Genomic DNA, 26080 nt, shown 5'->3' with positions numbered 1-26080 from the left:
GAATGCTCTCCTTAGTTTCTTAGCCTCTTGTTTTATCTCACAGAAGGGATGTTTATGGATTGTTTGATTAATTGCAAAGAGGAGACTTGGGAGATAGTGAAACCTTATCCCTAGAGGTGTCCCAGCAGAAGCTTAGGTGTGCTAATGGTTCTTTACCTTCTTTGGTTATGGATCTCTTTGAGAACTGAAGACATCTAGAATTCCTCTTCTCAGTGCAGTGCACAGAACACAGTGTACATGCACACACAGACACATGTTTGCACATGATTTCAAGGGGATCATGGCACCCTCATGTGGACAGCAGATCCCGAATCAAGGCCCCCTCCTATAGAAGCTGCAAGCCTCAGTGGTACCCCAGACTGGCTAGATATTAGGGTCCCTTCTAGTCCTCAGATTCTGATTTCATGATTTCTGCTTTCATTCAACAAATACGTTCTAGAAGCAGCCTGGTCCCCAGTGCTTATGTTGTAGCTGGGTAGAGGGCAATGGCTGTGAAACACGAACACCCAGCAGGTGAGTGGTGAGCTAGGCAAGAGCAGGAGGAACTGAGTGGGGAGGGGAGTCTTCTCTGCTGTATCCTGTTGCCACTGTGCTCCTTCATCCCCTGCTACGTTCCCTGTTTCTCTCTCCCCACTCCCCTACCAAAAAGACCATGGACGACTTATTTAAATTGGAATCTTTCCTTGAGCACTGGCTGTGTACAGGGAATTGTGTTTTGCATGTGCGAGGTGGATGGGCCTCCAGGAGGCAATGGTGCCCTTGGGGGTCCTGGGTGAAGGTGCCAGCCCTGCCACCTTCCTGACCTACAGGTCAGCTTTGGACCTTGGAAATAGGAGCAGAGCCAGGCTCTGACCACGGCTGGGGAAACCCTCAGTCCAAGTGTAGCTTCACTTTCCCTTTGGCCAACTCTTTGCCTTGACAACTGGTTGTCTCCTCTCTCCCTGATCCCAGCCCACATCTGCCTCTGCTTGTATGCATAGGGTGTGTGCGTGTTTGACTCCAGGAGCTGGAGCCCCAGATGGATCCTAGGGGTAGAAGAAGTGTAGCTCCTCTGGAGAAGGGGTTGAGTCATTTGTGAGATGAATGGTTTCTTGTCCCAAAGAGAGGCTTGTGGGGTGTATGTGTGTGCATGTGTGTGTGCGCGCATGTCCGTGTGTGTGTGTCAGGGGAGGTATAGGGGTGTCTGTTTGGGATAAGAAAGCAGTTGTTCAGCTGATGAAAGAACCCCCACAGAGTTGGGGACTAGGATCAGAGAGTTCCTCCTCCAGGTCCCTCTCAGGCCTAGGGGAGCAGGACTCAGCGTTTGCTCCACCCAGGCCTCCTCGGTTGCTGCCCTTCTCATTGCCTCATCCATTGCCATGTCCTTCCCTGCAGGTGCTGCTCCCATGTCTGCCTGCTGTCCCTGCCTCTCTCCTCTACACCAGTCTCTTTTCCTTCTAGGCTGCCCTTGGAATCTTCTGCCCACTGCCCTAACTCCTGCCTGCCCCCCTCCCGCTGTGCCCTCTCACAGTCCTGTAGGGGATGAGGCGGAGCGCTGCTTGGCAGGTTGAGTCAGCCCTGGAAATCTCTGCCTCCGTACCCCAAATCCCTCAGCAGAACCACCAACCCCCAGGTCCAGATCCCTCATGCAGCCCAGAGAAGCTCGTGCCTCATCTTGCCGGGGCCAAGGGGCTCGGCAATATTATGTCACAGGGCCTCTGAGCCAAGGAGAGTGGTCCACATCTGGCGTTTTCCTCTGGCTGCCCTTCCTGTAGAGGAAGCCAAGCCTTGGAAGCCGTGTGGGGGCTGAAATATAACAGGCCAGCAGATCTGGATGTCTGTCTCCTCTTAGCCACCCGCTGGCTGTGTTACCTTGGGCAAGTTACTCAGCCTCTCTGAGCTTCAGTTTCAGTTCTATAAAATAGGGCTAATAAAGCCCATCCAAATTGTGTTCTCGCCAGGTATAAGAGAACTAAGAAAGGGGAAGGATCCAGGCAAGTATATGACACAAGTGGGATCAGAATATACGTGAATGTCTTCTCGTCTAACTTTCCCCAGTAGCCAAGTCAGAATTTTGGAGAAGTCCCAGCAATGGGCATGAGTCTGACACTCTGTCCCCCAGGTGTGGTGTAAGGATCCGCACTTCCTGCTGGCTGCTGGGGTCACTGGCCCAGGACGGAAGGAGAGGTGGTCTCTTTCCCCAGGCTGGTGATGTGGGCCTAGGTGCCCAGAGGCTTCCACCCACCGCACTAGTGGGGCTGCCCCAACCAGTGCCCAGAGCAGCTTACTCTGGAGTGAGAGTCCCCTCCAACTTAGGAACTCAGAGACCCCAGCCTAAATCCTTCAAGGTGTTAGGGCATCCGCTACCTGATCTGTCAAGTGGGGCTCCCGGGCCCTTCCCTGCCTGTGATTGCCTGCCCCCAGGACAGTCAGGGGCATAAGAAGCAGCAGAAACAGTCTGGGCTCTGGGGTGATGGAGGGCTGCAGAATCTTTGCCTGTGGGGATGTCCAGCCTTATGGAGAGGTGAGGCAGCCTGTGCAAAGAAATTAGAGAGAGACTTCAGAGCTCCTTCAGGCAAGGGCAGGGGAGTCACGGGGTGGTCCCCACCCCAGCCTGCATCTCTGAGGGACAGCACTATGGCCAGGGGGTGCAGGATCTCCCATGATGCCACCGGGGCCTCAAGAACACCTGCATCTGTGCTTTTCACACTCTCCCTTGGAGCCCAAGGCCCGAGTAAGAGGAAGGGGTAGGTTCAAGGCCACCCCACCAGAGTTAGAACCAGACCGGGAGCCAGGTCCTGGAGGAAGTTTATGGACACAGAGGTCATCCCGGGGGTGGACAGTAAGTGCAGAACTGGAGGGAGAAAAGCAGTTCTTCCATGGGATGCTGAGAGGAGCAGCTTGGCTGTTGCAGAGTTAGGGGCTGACACATAAAGGGAAGCTTGCACTCGGCCTTGCCCTCCAGCTCCAGATGGCAGGGCACTTGGGACTGATGGTGCCATGTTGCTTAGTGCCCTATGTGTGCCAGGCACTGGGGTGTCTTTCAGTGCCTGGGTGTCTGGACCTTAAGAAAGTAGGACTGCAGGGATCATCAAGTCTGCCCCTCCTTCCCCGTGCCATTTTATGTTTTACACATGGGAAACCCGAGAGGCCAGGCCCCAGCTCTGCAGCCGGAGGGGAAGGAGCTCTGTGTGTCCTGGTCTCTGTTCTGTCCAGTCCCCACCGGCTGTGGAAACAGCCGAGAGGCTGACTCGCCTTTCACCTCCATGGCTCCAGCTCCTCAGAGCTTCAGAGAGGAAACAGCTTGCTTCCCCACCCACCCTTTCACCAGCCGGCAAGCAGGACTCCTGGCTGTTAGGCCTGGCTGTGTGCCCTGGTCTATGCCCCTGGGCCTCTCTGGGCCTCAGTTTCTCCATCTGTAATATGACAATGAAGATGACTCAACTGACCACTCTCCTTTCAGCTCTAAGGTGCTGTCATCTTGAGTTGGGGCTGGAACCATGAGGGACAGGCCACAGCCCACTGGAGGTGGGAGTGGCGGTGAGGAGGGGAGCTCTGGGCTCACTTCTCTGACCAGGATCTGCCTGTGCAACAGGGGCAAAGCTGTGACCCTTGTGAGGCAGTGGGGAGGGTTGGCGAGCTGCCAGGGATAGGGCAGCCTGCTCCGAGGCCTCTGGCTGCTCAGGGATACCCACGGGCCCACCCGTGGGCAGGGGAGCGTGGCCACAACATGGGGGAGAGGTTGTAATTAGCGCACTTGCTGGCACCCACCAGACTTCCCCTTCCTCTTGATGATTTGCTGCCAAAACAGTCCTGATTCCTGTGGACTTGCTTAAATCTTATCCAGAAAAGAAAAGAAAGAAAAGGGAAAAAAATAAGAGGGTTGTTATTTGTGAAATTGCATTTCCCAGCCATGAGAGTGAGTCATGCCACTTGGAGCTTCAAGTTTCTTGTTTGGATGAACTTTTCTCTGGGAAGCTGAGGCGATGCTGCCCTCCCTCAGGCCAGCTGGGTGGGAAGAGGCCTAGAGTCAAGCTAGGGAGAGACCTTGATGCTTGGAAAGTCCAAGTGCTCCCAAGGCCAGGTAGGGCTAGGCTGATTGTACCTGAACTCCCTGGGGGAGCTCTAAAAATATGGAGATCCAGGCTAGGGGTAGGGAAGAATGGGGAGTTAGTGTTTAATGGGGACAGAGTTTCAGTTTGGAACGATGAAAAAGTTCTGGAGGTGGATGGTGGTGACAGTTGTACAACAATGTGAATGTTTTTAATGCCTCTGAACTGTACACTTAAAAATCGTTAAAATGGTAGGTTTTATGTATATTTTACCACAATAAAAACTGCAGATTCTGGGCCCTCAGTCATAGGGGGCTGCTTTGATAGGTCTGAGGTGGGGCCCAGAAAACTGTATTGGTTAAAAGTTTCCCAGGTCATTCAATACAAGTTTGGACGTACTCATCTAATCTGTGAAATGAGGACAACAACTCATAGGGTTGTGGTGAGCATCATCTCTGTTAGTGTGTGTAAAGTTCCCAGGGCCTGGGATGTAGTAAGTGCTCAGTGTACATTACTATTATCATCTAATCCCATTTCCATTGGAACTCTGCACACTCCTTAAGGCTGTCCAGTATTAGCTCACACCCCTCCAGGCATGGGGACCCTCTGCCTCTCAGGATGGACCACTCCATCTTGGGCCCCCTGAGAGCTGGAGTCACCCTCAGACTGAATGCAGGTTTGTGTGGTGTCTTTCACTGGTCCTGGCTTTCATGGTAGCACTGGCAGTGGTAGAGCAGAGCTGGTCATTAGGAGCCTTCGAGTTCCGTGCCCAGTCCCTGTAGGCAAACTATGTGTTGAGCCTGGGCTGCCCTGGATATTGGTGTCTGTGTCTTTCCTTCAGATCCCAGGCTCTAGTCCAAACCTACACAAGAAGGAAGAGAGGCCCAGAGAGAGAAAGGGCTGGCCCAGGATCATGTAGCAGGGTGTCCAGGAAGCCAAGAAGAGTAGTGGCACCTAGATGGTGAGGTCTGTGTCCTCTAGGAGGGGATGACAGACCCCCAGAAATGGAATGATTAGGGAGGCTGAGGTATACATGTGTGCGAGGTGGGATTTGTCCTGGTTGGGGGGACCGGTTGCCTGATGCCCTGGGGCCAGCTCTTAGCTGACTTCCCCCTTCTCACACTGAGGGGACATTGAAAGGACTGTCCCTGCCCTTGACCCCTGTCTGCCCCATCTTTGTAAGGGAGCCAAGGCAACTTCCTCTCAGGAGCTCTGCTCCTCCATCAGCCTGGGGACTCCCAAGAACAGGCCATGTCTCTCCATTAGACCCAAGGCTCCCCAAGGTCCATAGTTCACTCCTGGAGTCCTTCAGCACCTGAGCTGGGGCCAGGGGATGTCCAAGCACCATGCCCAAGTTTGTCATTGGCCCTCCTGGGGAAGCTGCCTCTTTCTAGCCTTGGCCTTGCCCCAGGAAAGGGGGCCCATGGCTGTTCCCTGCCAGCCTCACAGCAGGCCCCACCTTCACTAAATTCCAGTGTGCCTGGCTGCCTGGAGCCCGTGACTCCTATAAATAGAGGCTGTATACACCAGGAGGGGGCCTGGGCTGCATCTGCTTTGAAGCCAGGCAAGACATCTGGTTCCTGTCAACTAGAGGTGGGAGAGGTGAGAGGGGTGGGCCACTTCCTCCCTGGTTCCCCTAGAGCTGGCCTAGGCTGGGCTGAGGGCTCCCCGGACACAGGCCTCATGCTGCAGGAGAACAGGCAAAGCACTGAACTTCAGTCTTTTCATCTGTACAGTGGAGACAGTGCTACAAGCTGGTGTCCCTCTTCTTTACAAAATGGGGAAATTGAGTTTAGCTCAGAGACAAGCGACGTGCCTTGAGTCACTCCACCACTATGTGCCAGAGCTCCAAATCTAACAGGTTCTTTCTGCTGTACCTTCTTGTCTCCTGGCACTGTGTAAAGAATTAATGAGTGGTTCCTAAGTGCCAGGCAGGAGATAAAGTGCTTTATACTTGTGGCTTTATGTTAGCCTTGTAGAAACCTAAGAGGTAGTTATCATTATTCCCGTTTTCCAGACAGAGCCAGTGAGGCCCAGAGTGGTTAACTGGCTTGCCCATGGACACACGACTAGATTTAGAATTTAAACGTAGCTCTAGGAGTTCAGAGCCCATGGGCACCTGAAGGGTCAGTTGGGATTCACATGCATGTATATGTGTGTGTTTGTACGGGCCTGTGGAAATTCCCCCAGGGCTGAGGATACAAGTGTGCGTGCCCAGGCCTTCCAGAGTGCTTACCACCTTTGTCCCCACAGGCGCTGAGCAGCAGCATATACAAGAGTGCATCACCCTATGGCTCCCTCAACAACATTGCTGATGGCCTCAGCTCCCTCACTGAGCACTTCTCAGACCTGACCCTCACCTCGGAGACCCGCAAACCCAGCAAGCGGCCCCCGCCCAACTACCTGTGCCACCTGTGCTTCAACAAAGGACACTACATCAAGGACTGCCCCCAGGTAAGGTAGCTCCACCCAGGCAGGGTTCATGGCCCCCTACTGACCTGTGGACTGGCTGCTATGGGTAGGGCAGGTGGAGCACCCCCGCAGGGCCCCTTCTGTGAGCAAGTGGCCCTGTGGCCCTCTGGTCTCCACCTTTTTGTCCTCTCTGGTATTTCTGAGGCAAGGCTGGCTGGCATGGATGGGCCAGAGGCCCAGCTTGGGCCTGTACTGGCTAGTCAACAGTCTGGGTGGGGTACCCCCAAATTAGGTTGTAGTCTTTTGAGTCTTCACCAGTCTTCTTGCCAGGGTGGGTCCTGTTATAGTGGGGCAGGTGGGGGCCAGCAGCCTCCTCACAGCTCTCCTGAGACCCCATTGCCTCACACTCACAGAGAAGGAATGCGGGCTCTGGGCCAGGAATCCAGATGTGTGCCCCTCCCTCAGACCCCGTCTCTGCCTCCTCTGCAGCAGCGATTCCTCCTCAGCCTGCTGCCTGTGAGGGGGGAGGGGGCCATGCCCTGACTTTGTGGTCCCAGCTCAGGTCTGGGTGAAGGCCTTAAGCATTGAGGGGCTGGGCACCTCTCCTTTTGGTGGGAAGGGGACCAGGAGATGGAAGGTATTGGGTGCAGCCCCCGTCTCTCACGCAGTGCTTCTCCATGACATGGCGGGGTCCCTGAGGCAAATCCCACTCATGATGACCCCTGGCTCTCTGACAGACAAGGCTTTGGAATCCTGAGGAGAGAGGTTAACGGTTGTTTTAAATATGGTATAAGGTTATCAGTGATTTTGTTTTCCTATTATTTTTTCCTACTTTCCAATGTTTTTGTAATGTGATACTACTTTTATTTTATATGGGTAATAGAAACGGAATCCTGGAAACTCAGAAAATCCAAGTGGTATTACCCTCCAGATCTTGGAAGCCTAGGGTGTGGTTGGGTGGGGCTGGGTCCCTCCAGGACCTGCGGGAGCCCGAGATGTGCTTCTCACTCACTGCTATTCTCAGAAATGGCCATGCCATGCTTTAGGTCCTTGTTACTTAAAGTACAGCCAGGCACAGTCGCCTGTGTCACCTGGGAGTTTGTTAGAAATGCAGAGTCTCAGGCCCACCCAGAAGAGTGTTTGAGTAAGACCCCCAGTGATTCGTGTACACCAGAGATCTCGGCCTCCCCCAACTCCTGGACAAGAGAGGCCTGCCCTGGACCTTGTATAATAGTAGGAGCTGACCCATTGGTGGCTGTCCTCTAGATCCATACCCCAGTGAGCCCTGCCCACCCCTCAATACATGCAGTAAGCAAGGGGCTCTTGGCATGAGGATATCTCAGCAGAGGGTGAGACCTCTACCCACCAGGGGTTCTCTGGATAGGACGAGAGGCAGACAGGCAGCTAAGGATCTGGTTGGTCCTCAAGGATGTGCCCATGGCCTACCCAGTTGGCAACCCCCTGTGCCGTCCCAGCTGAGCCCCCAGGGTAGGGGCTGTCAACTCTCAGTCATTCACAACACCACCTCAAACACTTTTCCCTGCATCATCTCCTACCTCCAACCTGTGAGGTGGGCAGTGCAGGACTTAGCCTCATTTGAGAAGGTGACAGGCACTGTGCTAAGGAATCTCCAAGCATTATTTCATTCAGTGCTCACAACTACTCCATGTGTTAAGTGCTGTTATTAGCCTCATGTTATGTGATGCATTGAGAGAGTCAAGAACTTGCACAGGACCATCTAGCTGGTTGGTGGAGGAGCTGGGATTTTAACCCTGGCGAGCAGGTGACGTTCAGACACCAACATGGGCTCTTGGGGCTTGCGCTGGACTGGCAGCCTGGGAAATCTTCCAGGAGATGGAGTGCTTGAGTGGGGCTGGCAGGTTGATGGGAGAAGGGTGGCAGTGTCTCCCACAGTGTGACCAGGTATTATCCGAAGGCCACAGATGGTGAGCCAGAGGTGAAGGCAGGCGAAGGTGTGTATGTGTGTGAGTGTGTGTGCACTCACTGCCCTTTCTCCAGACAGGGCCGGAGCTCCTAAGTGTGGGAGCAGAGAGTCCCTGACCTCAGCACCTCCCGCTTTCCAGCCCAGAGCTAACCCTGGTTCTTCCTCTATGTGGTTTACACAGCATGCTTGCTTCTCTTATGCAGGGCTCTTTACCCTATGGCAGAAGTCGGATCTATAGCCCCATTTTACAGTTGAAGAAACAGAGTCTTGGAGAGGTGAACAGCTGAGGAGAGGACAGAAAGTGTGTGAGAACCTTGGTCTTGGGACCTCAAGAGCTCTTTGCCTCCTTGAGCGTCCAGACCATTCCAAGCTGAGACTGCCATGGCCTGTGGGGCCCAGTTTCTCCCTTGAGTTGGTAGAGGCCCTCTTCCAGCCCCATCTCAAACCTGATTCTATCCAGGACTCCTGCAGGTCCAAGGATCTCTCTCCACCCTGGAGAGCAGAGGCTGGAAATGTCATTTTCATCATCTGTAAAAGGAGGCTGATGAGAGTGCTAACACAGAGGATTGTTGTAATAAAGGTATGCGTGGGAAGTGCTTAGCACAGTGCCCAGCACACAGTAAGCACTCAGGAAACATTGTAGCATTATTTTTTTCTCCCTTGGGTCGCAATGTTGAGTGCCTCCACCTGGCAAGGTCCTAGATATTTTGGTGGCTGGAATTTAATTAGATACTCCCCACTCCTCATCTGACCACAAGCTCTAGGCACAGGTGCTGGGCCAGATTCATCTCTCTACCCCTCGCTGTCTGATCCTCATGCCAGTGCAAGATAGCACACAGCGAGTGCTCAGTACAAGTCTTCCAGAGTGAAGGAACAGGTGGACAAGGCTTTTGTGAACATAGAAACCTTGATTTCAAATGAAATATTAGATAAGAGTTCAGCATATATAATGTGAAAAAGTGGCATGCTTGTTTTGGTAACAGCTTTAATGAGATATAATTCACATGCCATATAATTTACCCATTTAAAGTGTGCAAGTCAATGATTTGTGGTATGTTCACAGAGCTGTGCAACCATCACCACGATCTGTTATAGAACATTTTCATCACCTCAAAAATAAACCTCATACTCTGTAGCTATCCCGCCTTGATCCCCTATTCCCGAGCAACAGCTAATCTGCTTTTTGTCTCTGTAGATTTACCTATTTGGGCATTTCATATAAGGTGCGGTCTTCTGTCACTGTATTCATTCACTTAGCATGCTGTTATCAAGGTTCATCCATGTAGTAGTGTTTATCACTTGCATGGTGTGGGAAGTGTTCCATCCTGTTCTATTTTCTGGAAGAGTTTGTGAAGAATTAATATTAATTCTTCTTTAAATGTTTGGTAGAATTCACCCATGAAGCCATCTGAGCTTGGGCTTTCTCTTGTGGGAAGGTTTTTTTGTTTTTTGTTTTTGTTTTTTTGGTGAGGAAGATTGTCTCTGAGCTGACACCTGTTCCAGTCATCCTCTGTTTTGTATGTGGGATGCCACCACAGCATGGCTGATGAGTGGTGTAGGTCCGTGCCTGTGATCCGAACCCATGAACTGGGGCCACCAAAGCGGAGCATGTGAACTTAACCACTACACCACTGGGCCAGCCCCAGGATAGATTTTTTTTAATACTAATTCAATCTTTTTACTTTTTATAGGTCTATTTAAATTTTCTGTTTCTCCTTGAGTCAGTTTCTGTACTTTGTGCCTTTCTAGTAATTTGTCCGTTTCATCTTAGTTATCTAATTTAGAGGCATATGACTCATAATATTCTCATAACTGTTTTTATTTCTGTAATGTTGGTAATAAAGTCCCCCTCTTTCATTTCTGATTCTTGAAATTTGAGTCTTCTCTCTTTTTTTGTGGTCACTCTAACTGAAGTTTTGTCATTTTTGTTGAACTTTTCAAAGAACCAACTTGTGGTTTAGTTAATTTCCTCTATTGTTTTTCTATTCTCTAGTTCATTACTTTTCACTCTAATCTTTTTTTAAATTGCAGTAAAATGATTATAACATAAAATTTATCATCTTGACCTTTTTTTTTTGGTGAGGAAGATTTTTGCTGACCTAACATATGTGCCAGTCTGCCTCTGTTTTATGTGGTATGCTGCCACAGCATGGCTTGATGAGTGGTGCTAGGTCCGAACTTGCCAATCCTGGGCCACCAAAGCAGAGCACACGAACCTAACCATTAAGCCACTGGGCCAGCTCCTGCCCCAATCTTGACCATTTTTAAGTGTACAGTTCAGTGGCATTAAGTCCATTCACATTCTTATGCAACTGTTACCACCATCCATCCACAGAACTCTTTGTATCTTGCAAAACTGAAAGTCTGTACCTCTTTCCTTCCCTCCCTTCAGCCCCTGGTAACCACCATTCTCTTTCTGTCTGTATGAATTTCACTACTCCATGTACATCATCTAAGTGGAATCCTATAGTATTTGTTCTTTTGCAACTGGCTTATTCACTTACCATATGGCCTCAAGGTTCATTCATTTTGTAGCATTGTCAAAATTTCCTTGCTTTTTTAAGGCTGAGTAATGTTCCTATGTGTTTGTGTGTGTGTGTGTGTGTACCACATTTTGTTTATCCATTTAGCCATCAATGGACAGCTGGATTGCTTCCACCTTTTGGTTATTGTGAATAATGCTGCTATGAATATGAGTGTACAGATATCTCTTTTGAGTTCTTGCTTTCAATTCTTCACTCTAATCTTTATTATTTTCTTCCTTCAGCTCACTTTAGGTTTAGTTTACTCTTCTTTTTCTAGTTCCTTGAGGTGGAAGTTTAGGTTACTGATTTTACATCTTTCTTCCTTTTTTTGAGGGTTGGGGGGGGAAGACTAGCCCTGAGCTAACATCTGCCAATCCTCCTCTTTTTGCTGAGGAAGACTGGCCCTGAGCTAACATCCGTGCCCATCTTCCTCTATTTTATATGTGGGACGCCTATCACAGCATGGCTTGACAAGTGGTGCCATGTCTGCACCCGGGATTTGAACCGGTGAACCCTGGGCTGCCAAAGTGAAATGTGCACACTTAACTGTTGCACCACCGGGCCAGCCCTTTCTTCCTTTTTTAATGGAGATCTTTACAGCTATAAATTTCCCTCTGAGCTACCTCCCATAAGTTTTGGTATGTTGTGTCTTCGGTATTTTCTGATTCTCTTGTGATTTCTTTTTAGACCCACTAGTTATTTAGAAGTGTGTAATATCCACGCTTGTGAATTTCCCAATTATCCTTTTTTTAATGATTTCTAGCTTTATTCCATTGTGGTCAGAGAACATACTTGTATTATTTCAGTGCTTCTAAATTTGTTGTGGTTTGTTTCATAGCCTAGCATTTGAGCTATCCTGGCGAATGTTCCATACGCACTTGAGAAGAATGTGCTCTGCTCTTGTTGGGGGCAGTGTGCTACAGACGTCTGTCAGGTCTAGTTGCTTTAGAGTATTGTTTATGTCTTCTGTCTCCTTGTTGATGTTATGCCGGGTATTGTGTCCATTGTTGTAAGCAGGATATTGAAATTTCCAACTATTGTTGCTGAATTTTCTATTTGTTTCTTCAATTCTGTCAGTTTTTGCTGCGTGTGTTTCGATGCTCTGTTATTAGTATATCTCTGTTTATAACTGTTGTATCTTCCTGATGGATTGATCCTTTTATCATTATGAAATGTCCCTCTTTATCTCGAGTAACATTTTTTTTGTTTTAAAGTCGATTTTGTCTTTCTTCTGGTTGCTATTTACGTGATAGATCTTTTTCCATCCTTTTAATTTCAATCTGTGTATATCTTTGAATCTAGAGCGTGTATCCTGTAGACAGCATATAGTTGGATGTTGGTTTATGTTTTGTCTAATCTGACAATCCTTACCTTTTTGGTTAATCTTTTCACATTATTGATAATGCTATTATTAATGCTGTTTTGCTATATGCTGTTAGTGATATAGTTAATTTATGTCTGCCGTTTTACTTTTTGTTTTCTAAATCACTAATGTCTTTTTTGTTCCCCCATTCCTCCTTTACTGCTCTTTATTTTGCATTAAGTAATAATTTTCTAATGTAACCTTTTAATTTATTTCATGATCTTTTCACTATTTTTTCTTAGCTGTTTCCTTAGTGGTTGCTCTAGGGTGTATTGTATTACATCTCATCAGAATCTGATTCAGGTTTATACTGACTTAATTCCAATGAGATAAAGAAATGTTAGTGCTGTATAGCTCTAGTCTCCTTTCCCTGTGCCATTATTGTTATACATGTTATGTTTATATGTGTTACAATTCAACAGTACTTGTTATATTATTACTTTATATAATTTTATGTGTTTTAGAGAAGCTGAAAGAAGAATAACTATATATATATATATATATATCTCCATCGTTTTGTCATATTAGCGTTCTTATTTTCCATCTCTAGTTCTCTTCATTTGCTCCAGTGGATTCAAGTTACCACCTGGAGTCATTTCCTAGGTGACACCTCACTGTAGTTTTGATTTGCATTTCCCTAATGGTTAGTGATGAACATCTTTTCATGTGCCCATTGGCCATAGTTATATCTTCTTTGGAAAAATGTCTGTTCATATCCTCTGCCCATTTTTTGACTGGGTTGTTTGGTTTTTTGTTGTTGAGTTGTATGAGTTCTTTATATATTTTGGAGATTAACCCCGTCAGATAGATGATTTGCAAATATTTTCTCCCAGTTCGTAGGTTGTCTTTTCATTTTGTTCCTGGTTCCTTTGCCTTATGGAGACTCTTTAGTCTGATGAACTCCCATTTGTTTATTTTTCTTTTGTTTCCCTTGCCTGAGTAGACATGGCATTCGAAAAGATGCTGCTAAGACTGATGTCAAAGAATGTACTGCCTATATTTTCTTCTAGGAGTTTTATGGTTTCAGGTCTTACCTTAAAGTCTGTAATCCACTTTGAGTTAATTTTTGTGTATGGTGTAAGATAATGGTATATTTTCATTCTTTTGCATGTGGCTGTCCAGTTTTCCCAGCACCATTTATTAAGGAGACTTTCCTTTCTGTGTTGTATGTTCTTAGCTCCTTTGTTGAAGGTTAGCTGTTTGTATATTTGTGGTTTTATTTCTGAGCTTTCAATTTTATTCCATTGATCTGTGTGTCTGTTTCTGTACCAGTACCATGCTTTTTTGATTACTATAGCTGTGTAGTATGTTTTGAAGTCAGGGATTGTCATGCCTCCAGCTTTGTTTTTTCTCAGGATTGCTTTCACTATTCAGGGTCTTTTGTTGTTCCATATAAATTTGAGGATTCTTTGTTCTATTTCCGTGAAGAATGTCATTGGGATTCTGATGGCGATTTCATGAATCTGTAGGTTGCTTTAGGTAGTATGGACATTTTAACTATTTTTATTCTTCCAATCCATCTGCATATAATACCTTTCCATTTCTTTATGTCATCTGCAATTTCTCTCAATAATGTCTTACAGTTTTCATTGTATAGGTCCTTCACCTCCTTGGTTAAATTTATTCCCAGATATTTTATTCATTTTGTTGTGATTGTAATTGGGATTCTATTCTTGACTTCTCTTACTGCTAGTTTGTTATTAGTGTATAGAAATGCAACTGATTTCTGTAAGTTGATTTTGTATGCTGCAACTTTGCTTTAGTTGTTGATTATTTCTAATAGTTTTCTGGTGGATTCTTTAGGGTTTTCTATACATAGGATCATGACGTCTACAAACAGCAAGTTTCATTTCTTCCTTTCCAATTTGGATACCTTTTATTTCTGTTTCTTGCCTAACTGCTCTGGCCAAAACCTCCAGTAGTATATTGAATATGAGTGGTGAGAGTTGGCACCTTGTCTTGTTCCTGTTCTCAGAGGGATGGCTTTCAATTTTTCACCATTGAGTATGATGTTGGCTGTGGGTTTGTCATATATGACCTTTATTATGTTGAGGTACTTTCCTTTTATACCCATTATCCTGAGAGTTTTTATTATAAATGGATGTTGAATCTTGTCAGATGCTTCCTCTGCATGTATTGAGACGACCATGTGATTTTTATTCCTCATGTTGTTAATATGGTGAATCACATTGATTGGTTTGTGGAAGCTGAACCATCTCTACATCCCAGATCCCACTTGATCATGGTGCATGATTCTTTTAATGTATTGCTGTATTCAGTTTGCCAATATTTTGCTGAGGATTTTTGCATCAATGTTCATCAGCAATATTGGCCTGTAAGTTTCTTTGTGTTGTCTTTGTCTGGCTATGGGATCAGAGTTGTGGTGACCTCATAGAATGAGTTAGGAAGCATTCTGTCTTCAATTTTTTGGAATAATTTGAGAAGGATAAGTATTAAATATTTTTGAATGCTTGGTAAAATTCTCCAGAGAAGCCATCTTGTCCTGGACTTTTATTTTTTGGGAGGTTTTTGATTACCTTTTCAAACTCTTTACTTGTGATTGTTCTATTCAGATTCTCTGTTTCTTCTTGATTAACTTTTGGGACGTTGTGTGAGTTTTTGAAGTTATCCATTTCTTCTAAGTTGTTCAATTTGTTGGCATATAGTTTTTTGTAGTATTCTCTTATAATCCTTTGTATTTCTGTGGTATCCATTGTAATTTCTCCTCTGTCATTTCTAATTGTATTTATTTGAGTCTTGTCTCTTTTCTTCTTAGTGACTTGGCTAAGGGTTTGTCGATTTGGTTTATCTTCTTAAAGAAGCAGCTCTTCATTTCATTGATCCTTTCTACTGTTTTTTTGGTCTCTATCTCATTTATTTCTGCTCTCATTTTTATTATTTCCCTCCTTCTGCTAACTTTGGGCTTTGTTTGCTCTTCTTTTTCGAGTTCTGTTTGGTGTAGTTTAAAATTGCTCATTTGAGGGGCTGGCCCTGTGGCTGAGTGGTTAAGTTCACGCGCTCCGCTTTGGCAGCCCAGGGTTTCGCTGGTTTGGATCCTGGGCGCGGACATGGCACCACTCGTCAGGCCACGTTGAGGTGGCATCCCACATGCCACAGCTAGAAGGACCCACAACTAAAATATACAACTATGTACTGGGGGGATTTGGGGAGAAAAGGTTGGGAAAAAAAAAAAAAAGAAGAAGATTGGCAACAGTTGTGTGCTCAGGTGCCAATCTTTAAAAAAAAAATTGCTTATTTGAGATTCTTCTTGTTTGTTTAAGTGGTCCTTTATTGCTATGAATTTTCCTCTAGGACCGCTTTTGCTGCATCCTATAAGAATTGGTATGATGTGTTTTCATTTTCATTTGACTCCAGATATTTTTTAATTGCTCCTTTGATTTCTTCATTGATCCACTTATTGTTCAGGAACATGTTGGTTAGTCTCCATATATTTGTGACTTTCCCAGCTTTTTTCTTGTAGTTGATTTCTAGTTTCATAGCATTATGGTCAGAAAAGATAGTAGATATGATTTAAATCTTCTTAAATTTATTGAGGCATGCCTTGTTTCCCAACATATGGTCTATGGTTGAGAATGTTCCATGCGCACTTGAGAAGAATATGTATTCTGCTGTTTTCAGATGCAGTGTTCTATATATATCTATTAAGTCCATCTGGTCTAGTTTTTCATTCAGTTCTACTATTTCCTTGTTGACATTCTATCTGGATGATCTATCCATTGATGTAAGTGGGGTGTTGAGGTCCCCTACTATTATTGTGTTGCTGTTAATTGCTCCTTTTAGGTGTGTTAATAATTGCTTTGTGTACTTTGGTGTTCCTGTGTTAGGTGCATATATATTCATAAATGTTATATCCTGTTGGTGAAATGCCCCTTTTATCATTATATACTGCCCCTCTTTGTCTCTTCTTGCCTTTTTATCTTGATGTCTGCTTTGTCTGATACAAGTATGGCAAAACCTGCTTTCTTTTGTTTGCCATTAGCTTGGAGTATAGTCTTGCATCCCTTCACTCTGATCCTATGTTTGTCTTAGAGCTGAGATGTGTTTCCTGGAGGCAGCATATTGTTGGGTCTTGTTTTTTAATCCATCCAGCCACTCTGTGTCTTTTGATTGGAGAATTCAAGCCATTTACATTTAGAGTGATTGTTGATAATGAGGACTTAATACTGCCATTTTATCTCTTGTTTTCTGGTTGTTCTATATTTCCCTTGTTTCCTGTGCCATGTATTTCTGGCTGCCTTTTCAGTTGGGTGATTTTCTATGATGGTTTTCTCAGTTTACTCTTTATTTATCATTTGTGTCTCTGCTCTGACTTTTTGTTTAGTGGTTACCATGATGTTTGGATAAAAGATCTCATAGATGAGATAGACCGTTTTCTGATAATATGTCATCTCCTTAGCCTAAGCACTTTCCGTCCCTTTCCTCTTCCCCTTCTAAGTTATGGTTGTCACAACTTATTCCATTTTGTGTTGTGAGTTTGTGATTAAAATGAAGTGTTTATAGGTTTGTTTTTTTTTTATAGATTTTTATTTTTTCCTTTTTCTCCCCAAAGCCCCCGGTACATAGTTGTATATTCTTCGTTGTGGGTCCTTCTAGTTGTGGCATGTGGGACGCCGCCTCAGCGTGGCTTGACGAGCAGTGCCATGTCCGCGCCCAGGACTCGAACCAACGAAACACTGGGCCGCCTGCAGCAGAGCACGTGAACTTAACCACTCGGCCACGGGGCCAGCCCCAGTATAGTTATTTTTAATGCTTTCCTTCTCTTTACCTTTAATGTAATAATTGTTTGCTAACTGTTCTGATAGAGTGCTGCAATTTTCTGATTTTGTCAGTCTCTTTCCTTGCTCAAGGTTTTGTAAACCTTTTCTTTTTCATTTCAGGTATGAGGCCTTCTTGATCATTTCTTGTGTGTGGGAGGGGGTCTTGTGGCTATGAACTCCCTCAGCTCTTGTTTATCTGGGAAAGTTTTTATTTCCCCATTGTATATGGAGGATGGTTCTGTAGATAGAGTATTCTTGGCTGAAAGTTTTTGTCTTGCAGTATTTTGTTTTCTTTTTGTGTGTGTATGAGGAAGATTGGCCCTGAGCTAACATCTGTTCCTGTCGTCTTCTATTTTGTATGTGGGACACTGCCACAACATGGCTTGATGAGGGGTGCTATGTCCTTCCCCAGGAACTGAACCTGCGAACCCTGGGCCACCAAAGTGTAGCACATGAACTTAACCACTGTGCCACTGGGCCAGCCCCTGTCTTTCAGTACTTTGAATATATTGTTACACTCTCTCCTATCCTCTAAGGTTTCTGCTGAGAAATCCGCTCAAAGCTCGTTAGGCGTTCCTTTGTAGGTCATTTTGTTCTGCCTTGCTGCCCTTAATAATTTTTCTTTGTCATTTACTTTTACCAGTTCTACTATTATATGCCTTTGAGAAGGTCTTTTTGCATTGATGTAATTAGGAATTCTCTTGTCCTTATTTACTTGTAATTCCAGCTCCATCCCCAAGTTTGGGACATTCTCAACTATTACTTCTTTGAACAAGCTCTCTGCTCCTTCCTCTCCCTGGAATACCTATTATCCTTATGTTGCATTTCCTCATTGAGTTGGATATTTCTTGGAGAATTTCCTCATTTCTTTTTAGTCTTAGTTCTCTCTCTTCCTCCACCTGAAGCGTTTCTATATGTCTGTCCTATAAATTACTAATTCTGTCCTCCATAAGGTCAGCTCTGTTTTTTAAGGATTCTGTGTTTTTTTTAATCTCATTCATTGTGTTCTTTATCTCCAGCATTCCTGTTTGGTTATTTTTTTAGAGTTTCAGTCTCTTTTATGAATAATTTCTCTGCTTGTTATTTTATTCCTGAGTTCATTGAATTGTCTTTCTGAATTTTTGTGTAACTCATTGAGTTTATGACAACTATTTTTAATTCTCTGTGATTTAGATTGTAAATTTCTGTGACCTCTGGATTGGTTTCTGTAGACTTATCATTTTCCTTCTGCTCTGGAGCATTAATATATTTCTTCATGTTGTTTGATGGAGTAGACATTTGCTGGTGCATATTGGTTGTATTTGGTCACAGATTCCACCTGCCACCACTGGGGGTGGGGGCAGGAGCTGTATTTTCTGAAACCACTGCATCTGATGGAATTTGTGCCCCTCCCTTGTAAGCTGTGTCTGAGAGGGCCCATCTACACTTGCCCACTGGCCACTGCTGCTTCACACACATGCATAACTGCTTTGGCACAGATGTGCTGCCCTGGCTATCCCACCAACCTGGTGTGCCAGGCGGTGGTGGGGAGAGGCACTTTCCTTCATGCTCGTGGTCCCTTGTGATCCTGCTCTGCACTCACTGGTGGCCTGCCTGGGCTGCTCAGCTTGGTGGGAGTGCCCTCATGGTGTCTGAGCCACCTCAGTGTGGAGTGTTCTCATAGGCTGGGAAGCAACTCCGAGAGCAAAAATGTTCCTGTAGAGGCATACCTTTTCCCCCCATCTCCTCCTAGAGTTGTGCACTGGCTGCTGCATTAGGTCCCATGCCCTAGATTGCTGTCACTGAGGAGAAGAAGATCTGCTTACATCCTTCTGTTGCTTCAAGGATCCAGACCTCCCACCTTTAGACATTTGGCTGCATGCATCTCTCAGACATCCTCTTGTGCTGTGTGAATCTCCTCTGCAGGTTAATGAATGTCCTTTTTGTTGTATCTTAGTGGGGAGAGACTTAGAGAACAGCCCAGTCTGCCAGGACGCTGACATCACTTCTACAGTTACATTTCAAATCAGCTAAGAGAAGAAAGGAAAATAAGTATGCATTTATACTGTCTTTCACAATTATGTAGTTACCTAACTAGTGCTCCTTTTTTGTGTGTGTATTTGCATTACTGTCTGGGGGTCACTTGCCTTCAGCCTGAAGAACTTCTGTTAATATTTCTTCAAAGGTTAGTGTGCTAACACTGAATTCTCTGTTTTTGTTTATTTGGGGATGTCTTTACCTCACTTTCATTTTTTTTCAAGATAGCTTTGCTGGGTATAGAATTCTTGGCCGACAGTTGTTTTGTCCTTTGAGCACATTGAATATGTTATCCCACTCCCGTCTGGTCTCCATCATTTCTGATGAGAAGTCAGTTATTAATGTTATTGGAATTTCTGTGTAAATGATGTGTCATTTTTCTCTTCCTGCTTTCAAGATTTTTTCCTTGTTTTGGCTTTCAGCAGTTTTAGTATGATGTGTCCATTTCTAGATCTCTTCCTGTTTGTCCTACTTGGAGTCATTTGTGCTGCTTGTATGTGTTAATTAAAGTTTTTCATTAGATTTGGGAAGTTTTCAGCCATTATTTCTTCAAATAATTTTTTTGCTCCCTTTCTCTCCTCTTCTTCTGTGGAATGATTTTTAAATAGTCTAAATGCTTCTAAAATCTTAACTGTTCTACCAGGGGGTGGAATGTGTAGAATCTTATGTCAGCCCTGCCTAGGTCCTGAAGCTGCCCCTGGAGCCCCAGGGCTCCGAGGAAGGTAGAGTACAGGTCAAGCCTCCCTGTCAGTGGCCTGGGTAGGGAGACACGGGAGCCAGGGGATGGGCATCTGTGAATTGATTCTTTTCCAACCTAAGGGTAGGATGGAGGTGTCCAGAACTTAGCTCACAATTGGATGGGTCTACTCACAGGTCTCAGGGCAGTGTGAAGGGATTTGAGGACTACAGGAAGACTGGGAGCTCCTGAAGCAGAGGCGGGAGGTGCTAGAGACCAAAGCCCAATGTTACCAAAGGGTAGCCCCTCTGTGGGGTGAGGCTGGGCCTGGGCCAGGGTCCATCTCCAGCCAATGTCAGCCCTGGCCCAAGAAGGCTTAGGAGCCAAGAATGTCTACCATTCATTTCTTGAAAAACCTGCCTCTGCTGCCATCCCCATTCAGTGTGTCAGGCCTCCAGTTCAAGGGTAGTAATGTTAATAATAATAATAGTCTCTAAGCATTGAGTTCACCCTTGAGCTTAGTGTAGGATATACATTAACTCATTTACTTTTCTCAAAAACTCTATCAAGTCAATTGCCAGATGATAAAACTGAGACCCACAGAAGTTAAGTGACTTACCTAGCATCACAAAGCCAGTGAACAGCAAAGCTGGAATTGGAACTCAGGCCTTCCTGATCCCAGAACCCATGCTTTTTAAATTAGGTTCTATCTGCCTTAGTGTCCAGACTTGGATCTCCACTATCATTCTCAGAAAGTCAGCTTTGTTTAAAAAGATGGGTTGCTGGACATGAAAAGGAACAAGGACAATGTGGGCAGAGGCCATACCAGGCCTGGTCTGGCTATGTCGACGTGTCTGGTAGATCCCACAACTCATCCAGCCCAAGGGTGTCTGCTGCCCCAGTGTGATCAAAGATGCCGGGGTGGGTTGGGGCTGCCAGCTCTGGTGGCTGCAGAAGTCCCATCTGGCTGTAGGGGAGGCATGGTTGCTACCTGCTGGGCCTGCCTGCGGGTCCTCTGGGCTTCTCGTGTTGGCTTCTGCACACCGATGTGTCAGGACTGTGAAGACCTGAGTGGCAGCAGCTTGCTCTGAGTCAGCTGCACTTTTGCCTGCACAGGTGTGTGCCTTTGTGGTGGAGGCTTGCCTTGGTGCCACATCTGTGCCCCAGGGCACAGTCTGTCCAGGATAGAGTCTGGCCCAGACATGCTACAATCACCCAACCCGTCCTGAGCTTCTACTGTGTGCCAGGCCTATGCTAGATAAGACCCTCCCCTTGTCCTCAGTGGGACAGACCAAAACACTGTTGGCTATTTAATGTGACTAGGACTGTGGTTGAGGTTTGCAGTAAGGAACTGGCTCTCCCTGGGGTTCATGGGAGCCCTCAGGAAGGAGGAGTCTAGATCTGGGGTGGGGAAGGCTTCCAAGCAAGTGTGTAAATAATGGAGTATGCTTTCTGGGGACTGCGAGCCCTTGGAGACAGCTGGCACTCTGGGTGCCTCAGGGGAGGAGCAGGAGGGGTGGCAGCAGCAGGTGGCGAAGGGCCTGTTTGCCAGGCTGCACAAACTCAGACTTCTCTGGGAGCAGGGAGAAGCCATCCAAGGGTTTTAGGTGACATTCTCAGATTGGCATTCTGAAAGATCACATTGGTGGCAGGTTAGAGGCTGAGCTGGAGGAAGCAAGACTGCAGACAAAACCAGTCCGGGAATGTGGGCAAGGGCGAGTAAAGGTTCGAGATGAGGGGACAAATTCCGGACACTGAGAAAGTACCTATGGAGCATGGTGACCAGACAGGTGAGGGACAGAGGGACAAGGTGTCAAGGAGCGTTACTAGATTTCTGAGGTGGCTACCTGGGCAAATGGGGCGCCACTACCTGGGATACAGATACACTTGCCTGAAAAGTTAGGCTCTCCTTCATTTATTCATTCAGCAAATACTTATTGAATACCTACTGTGTGCCGAGCACGTAGTACGCATTTGAAGAGGCCACAGTGAACAAACCAGGAAATGTTCCCGCTCTCTTGGAGCTTATGTTCTAGTTGGTGAAGTCAGACAATAAGCACAAATCAAAAAGAAAATAAGGAGATATCAGATAGCAAGAAGTGTTCTGCAGAATATGAGAGCTTTGATAGAGGATGCCAGGCTGACTTCTCTGGGAGAAACAGCAGGCATGTTGCCTAGGGCCCAGGATTCTTTTAGGGGCTCAGAAAAATGTTTTAATTTTTAGTTATTTTTAAACCAGAAGGAAAAAACGAACGTAATAATAATGAATCCAGCCTGGATAGTACTTGTCTTTATGACAATGCAGTCATAAAATGTTTTTAATAACTTTTTATGGAGGAAGAACCCACAAGAGTTAGAACGTAGCTTGGAAGAGTGTCTGGGGGCTGCTTTAGATTGAGTGGCCACCATGGGCCTCTCCGATGATAGGACATGAAAACTCCAGACATCACCTTTCCTCTGAAGCTCAGACAGTGTTGAGAGTCCAAATAGCAACAGTAAGGATCCTGATGTTAGTGAAAGTACATCTTGTTGACGTCAGAGGCAACAGCTACAAATTTATAACCCAAAGACCAGAGTTCAAGTTCCAGCTCTGCTGTTTACTAGCTGTGCAACCTTGGACAAATCACTTAACCTCTCTGGGCCACCTGTCCTCATCTCCAAAATGTATCTGTGATTTGGGGTCAGTGCAGGTGTCTGCCTTGATGGCCCACTCAGCACCTCTGTAGGAGTGGAGGCTGGGGTGTGGATGGGGGCAGTATATCCAGGACCCAGTATCCTTTCCCTAAGCCCTCTGTCCACGCTTCATGGCGGTCAGGCCCAGCTACACCCAGCCTGGCACCCACCCATCAGGCGCCGAGCTGGGAGCAAAAATTCTCTAATTTCTCAGCCTCCATCACTCCTCGGATGTTCTTGGGGGCTGGTTACTCCTTTGAGGGAAGTCTGAGGGGTGTTGTCACCTGTGCCTCCCAATTCCAGCTAAAGACCAGGCACCGTGAGGGGCCTGGGGAGGCCTGAACCCAGGGGAGCTGCCATTCCTGAGTCAGCATGCCGAGGGCTGCTAATGAAATCCAGATGTCAGACAGAAAACAATCATCGCCCCCACCCATCTGGCAGCTTGGGTTTCTTGGAGATTGCAAAAGAAGAAGAAAAATAGAGCAGGGAGAGAATCCTAGAACAGCTAAAACTTTAGAGGTGGGGTGTAAATAGGTTCAGGGGCTCGTCTGGGGGCGGGGCAGAAGGCTGGGGGAAAGCAGAGGCTGGCCCAGGCCCCCTTCTCCCTCCCCGAGGTCTCTGCGGCACTGGACTCTGTCCTTGCATCTCTCCCCAGGCCAGAGTCAGCTGGTCCCTGTGGGTGCCTGAAGGAGGCAGGGAGGGCCTAGCCATCGGCCCATGTCTGACCGAGGCCTTGGGTTTCCAACCTGCTCTTCCGACCCTGACCTCACTGCGGGCCTGGGTTTCCTCTGGGGCCAGAGTGTCTAGAGCCTAGGGAGGGGACAGACAGAGAGGGACTGAGGGTATGCAGGATTTCTCCAGCAGAACCTTGAGCCCATGACCAAGGATTAGTTCAGAGCCGTTGACGTGCTGGTGGGGAAACTGGGGTTTTCTCAGACTACATGTTATGAAAAATCAATAGAGGGAAGAATGAAAGCAGGGAGGGAGGGAACAAGGAAGGGAGGGAGGACACACAGTGTCATTATATGATTCTGTTGAGGAAGGACTGGGCCTAGGGTGGGTGGCCTGCATGTGGACATAGCAGTATCATTGCAGGGGCTTCCTCCAGAACCTGGGGCCCGCTGACTGACCTAGGGGCCTGGGCTGTGATGTTCCATTGTTTAGCCCAGAACCTGGAATGTGGTGAGTGCTCAGAGGTTAGCTGGGTGGGTGTTGGTGGGGATGGTGTAGTGCCTGCTGTTTGGCGTTGGTGCTGATGTTGGGGTATTCTCCCAATCCCAGTGTTGTGGCCTCAGGGCTTTCCTCCCTCCTCTTCCAAGGCCCTCTCCTTGCGGCACGGTGGTTCTGAGCATAGCTTCTGAAGCCAGCCTACCTGCATTTAACCCCCAGCACTGTCTCATGCTAGCTGTGTGCCTTTGGGAAAATTCATGAAATGTCTCTAGGCCTCAGTTTCCTCCTCTGTAAGATGAAGATAATAAAAACCTACACCATAGGATGTTGCAAAGATAAATGAGTTGTTTTATCTGACGTGCTTAACAGAGAGCCTAGTGCCTCTCTGCACTCCAAGTGTTAGCTATTGTGTTTGAGTTAATGACTTTCATTATTATCATGCCTCAGCTCACCTGTTTCAAACCAGTTTGAGCAGTTCCAGAGGTCTAAGGAAGTGCTTCAGGACTGTGGGGTTCTTCAGAGGGGGCTCTGCTCCTCTCCTCCCACTCTCATCCCACAGAGCGGGGCTGCCTCTGGGATGGGCTGCAGGGGTGCCATATGACCAGGCTGTGCTTCCTCAAGAGCCTTGGGAGGGGGGCAGGGGCAGGCTCTGATGACTTTGGGTTGTGCAGGTTGGCTTGAAGGGGGATAAGGCAGGGCTCTGGAGGCTCCACTCTGCCCAGGGTGGGTGCTCTGGGAGAAGGGGCGATAGGACATGGCTGGAAGGTGCCCAACACCACCCGTGGGCTGTCAGCTCCCCTCTGGCCCAGGCAGAAGGGTGGACCTGCCAAGTGCTCCCCCAGGCAGACGAGTGGAAGCAGCTGCAGGGGGGATGGAGGGGCGGCGCACAGGGCATGGGGGCTTACTGGGCAGCGACTTGTACATCCTTCCTGCTGCCCCGAGCCTGGCAGGAAAAAAGTCCGAGAGGGCCAGTTTCACATCCTCAGCTGCCAGTTCTGCTTTTAAATGGACCACAGATAGTCAGAGCCCCCAGGAATTTCAGCATGTTTGTTGGCCTCACCTTCTCAATGCTCTGCACCTGGACTCTGAGGGATGGGGATGTTGGCAGAGCCTGGGAGCCAAGACTTGTTCTTGGTCCTTTAACCACCTGCAAGGCCTAGTGGATGGAGGGCTGGAGTGGAGCAATTGCATCTTTGGGCTGAATAACTTCCCAGTGTTGCTTCCTCCAGGCAGCCTTCTCTGATTTCCCCTGTCCTCCAAGCTCAAAGGGACTGCTCTCCTCTGAATGCTGTAAGGACTCCATTCACTCATTCACTCATTAATTCCTCACCTGCCTAGGGCCTCCTGTGTGCAGGGTTCTTGTCCTTTGCCTCTCATATGGCTTGTTGTCCACTTGGAGTAGCTCAGGATGGTTCTCCAGGCCCTGTGGCAGCTTTTGGCTTGGGTCATCCCTTGGCCTTTGCAACCTCGGGGAGGATGGGAGAGCACAAGGCAGCTGAGTCTGACTGGTCTGTGCTCAGACCTCACTTCTGCTCTTTCCCAGCTGTGTCCTTGTGCACATGGCACAACTTTACCCAGGTGTCTGTAAAATGGGCTTGCCCATCTCACAGGGTGTTTGTGGGAAATGTGTGGGCAAAGCAGCTGATACAGTGCTTGGCGTTCCACAGGTGTTCAGTAAACGGCAGCTCTCTTGTTAGTATTACTTGTCAGGTTGCTCGGCCTCCCTGAGCCTTGTCTGCCCTCATTCGTAAAGGGAGGCTCATGTGCTTGACTTTGCAGCATTGGTGTGAGATAGATGAGAAGCAGCCTGGGACACCACATGCCCTGAAGCCTTCTTTTTCCTTTTCCCCGTCTCACCCCATCGAGGCCACTTAACCTCCCACATGGGCACACACACACCTGCCTGCACATATGCACACCTGGGGCCCTCTATCCTCTGTGCCTTTGCTCATGCCATTCCACCAGCCTGCAGTGTCTTTCCCTAATCTCTTCCCTCCAACCCCCTTCCAGAGCCCAGCTTGACCCCTTCCCTCAGGGCACCTTCCCCAGCCATCCCAGGCCCACAGGCTCTCCTCTCTGAACCCTGATTTTCATTACCAGCATCCCCACCCAGGACCTGGTTCTAAGGCCTGCAATGGCTTTGCACATGTCCTACCTCCCCATCTAGTGCCTGGAGGACAAGGGATGCCCCCTCATTATGTGAGCTCCGTTCTGCCCTGTTCCAGTTCTGGAGTGTAGCCCCAGCCTGGGCCCCAGGAGGTGGTCCCCAGCGGTTTGCCATTTGAATTCTGCCGAGTTTTCTCACACCCCAGGACTTTGCCCATGCTGCACTCTCAGCCAGTAATTCACTCTCACTTTCTCCATCTTCTCCTCCAAGCCCAGCCCAAATGTGCCCTCTCCTGTGGAGCCTCCCCCTGTGCCCCTCAGTGCCTCCTGGCCTTGCTCCCACCCTGTCTTGCTGAGCCCTGCCTAGCATGGGGCTGACCCTGGC

At 47.3% G+C, this 26080-nt stretch overlaps 1 protein-coding gene across 2 annotated transcripts in view; it reads left to right on the top strand.

The window, feature by feature from the left end:
• Window positions 1–26080, top strand: part of ZCCHC24 (zinc finger CCHC-type containing 24) — a 67946-nt gene that overhangs the window by 6066 nt on the left and 35800 nt on the right. For both annotated transcript variants that reach the window (XM_014837251.3, XM_044761108.2), the window contains exon 2: window positions 6285–6485. In XM_014837251.3, the coding sequence (XP_014692737.1) occupies window positions 6285–6485 (201 nt within the window). The remainder of the gene's footprint in view (window positions 1–6284; window positions 6486–26080) is intronic.

This window comes from Equus asinus, chromosome 2 (assembly GCF_041296235.1).
Source record: "Equus asinus isolate D_3611 breed Donkey chromosome 2, EquAss-T2T_v2, whole genome shotgun sequence".
Classification (NCBI taxonomy): Eukaryota; Metazoa; Chordata; class Mammalia; order Perissodactyla; family Equidae; genus Equus; species Equus asinus.
This window is presented reverse-complemented; position numbering and strand designations above follow the sequence as displayed.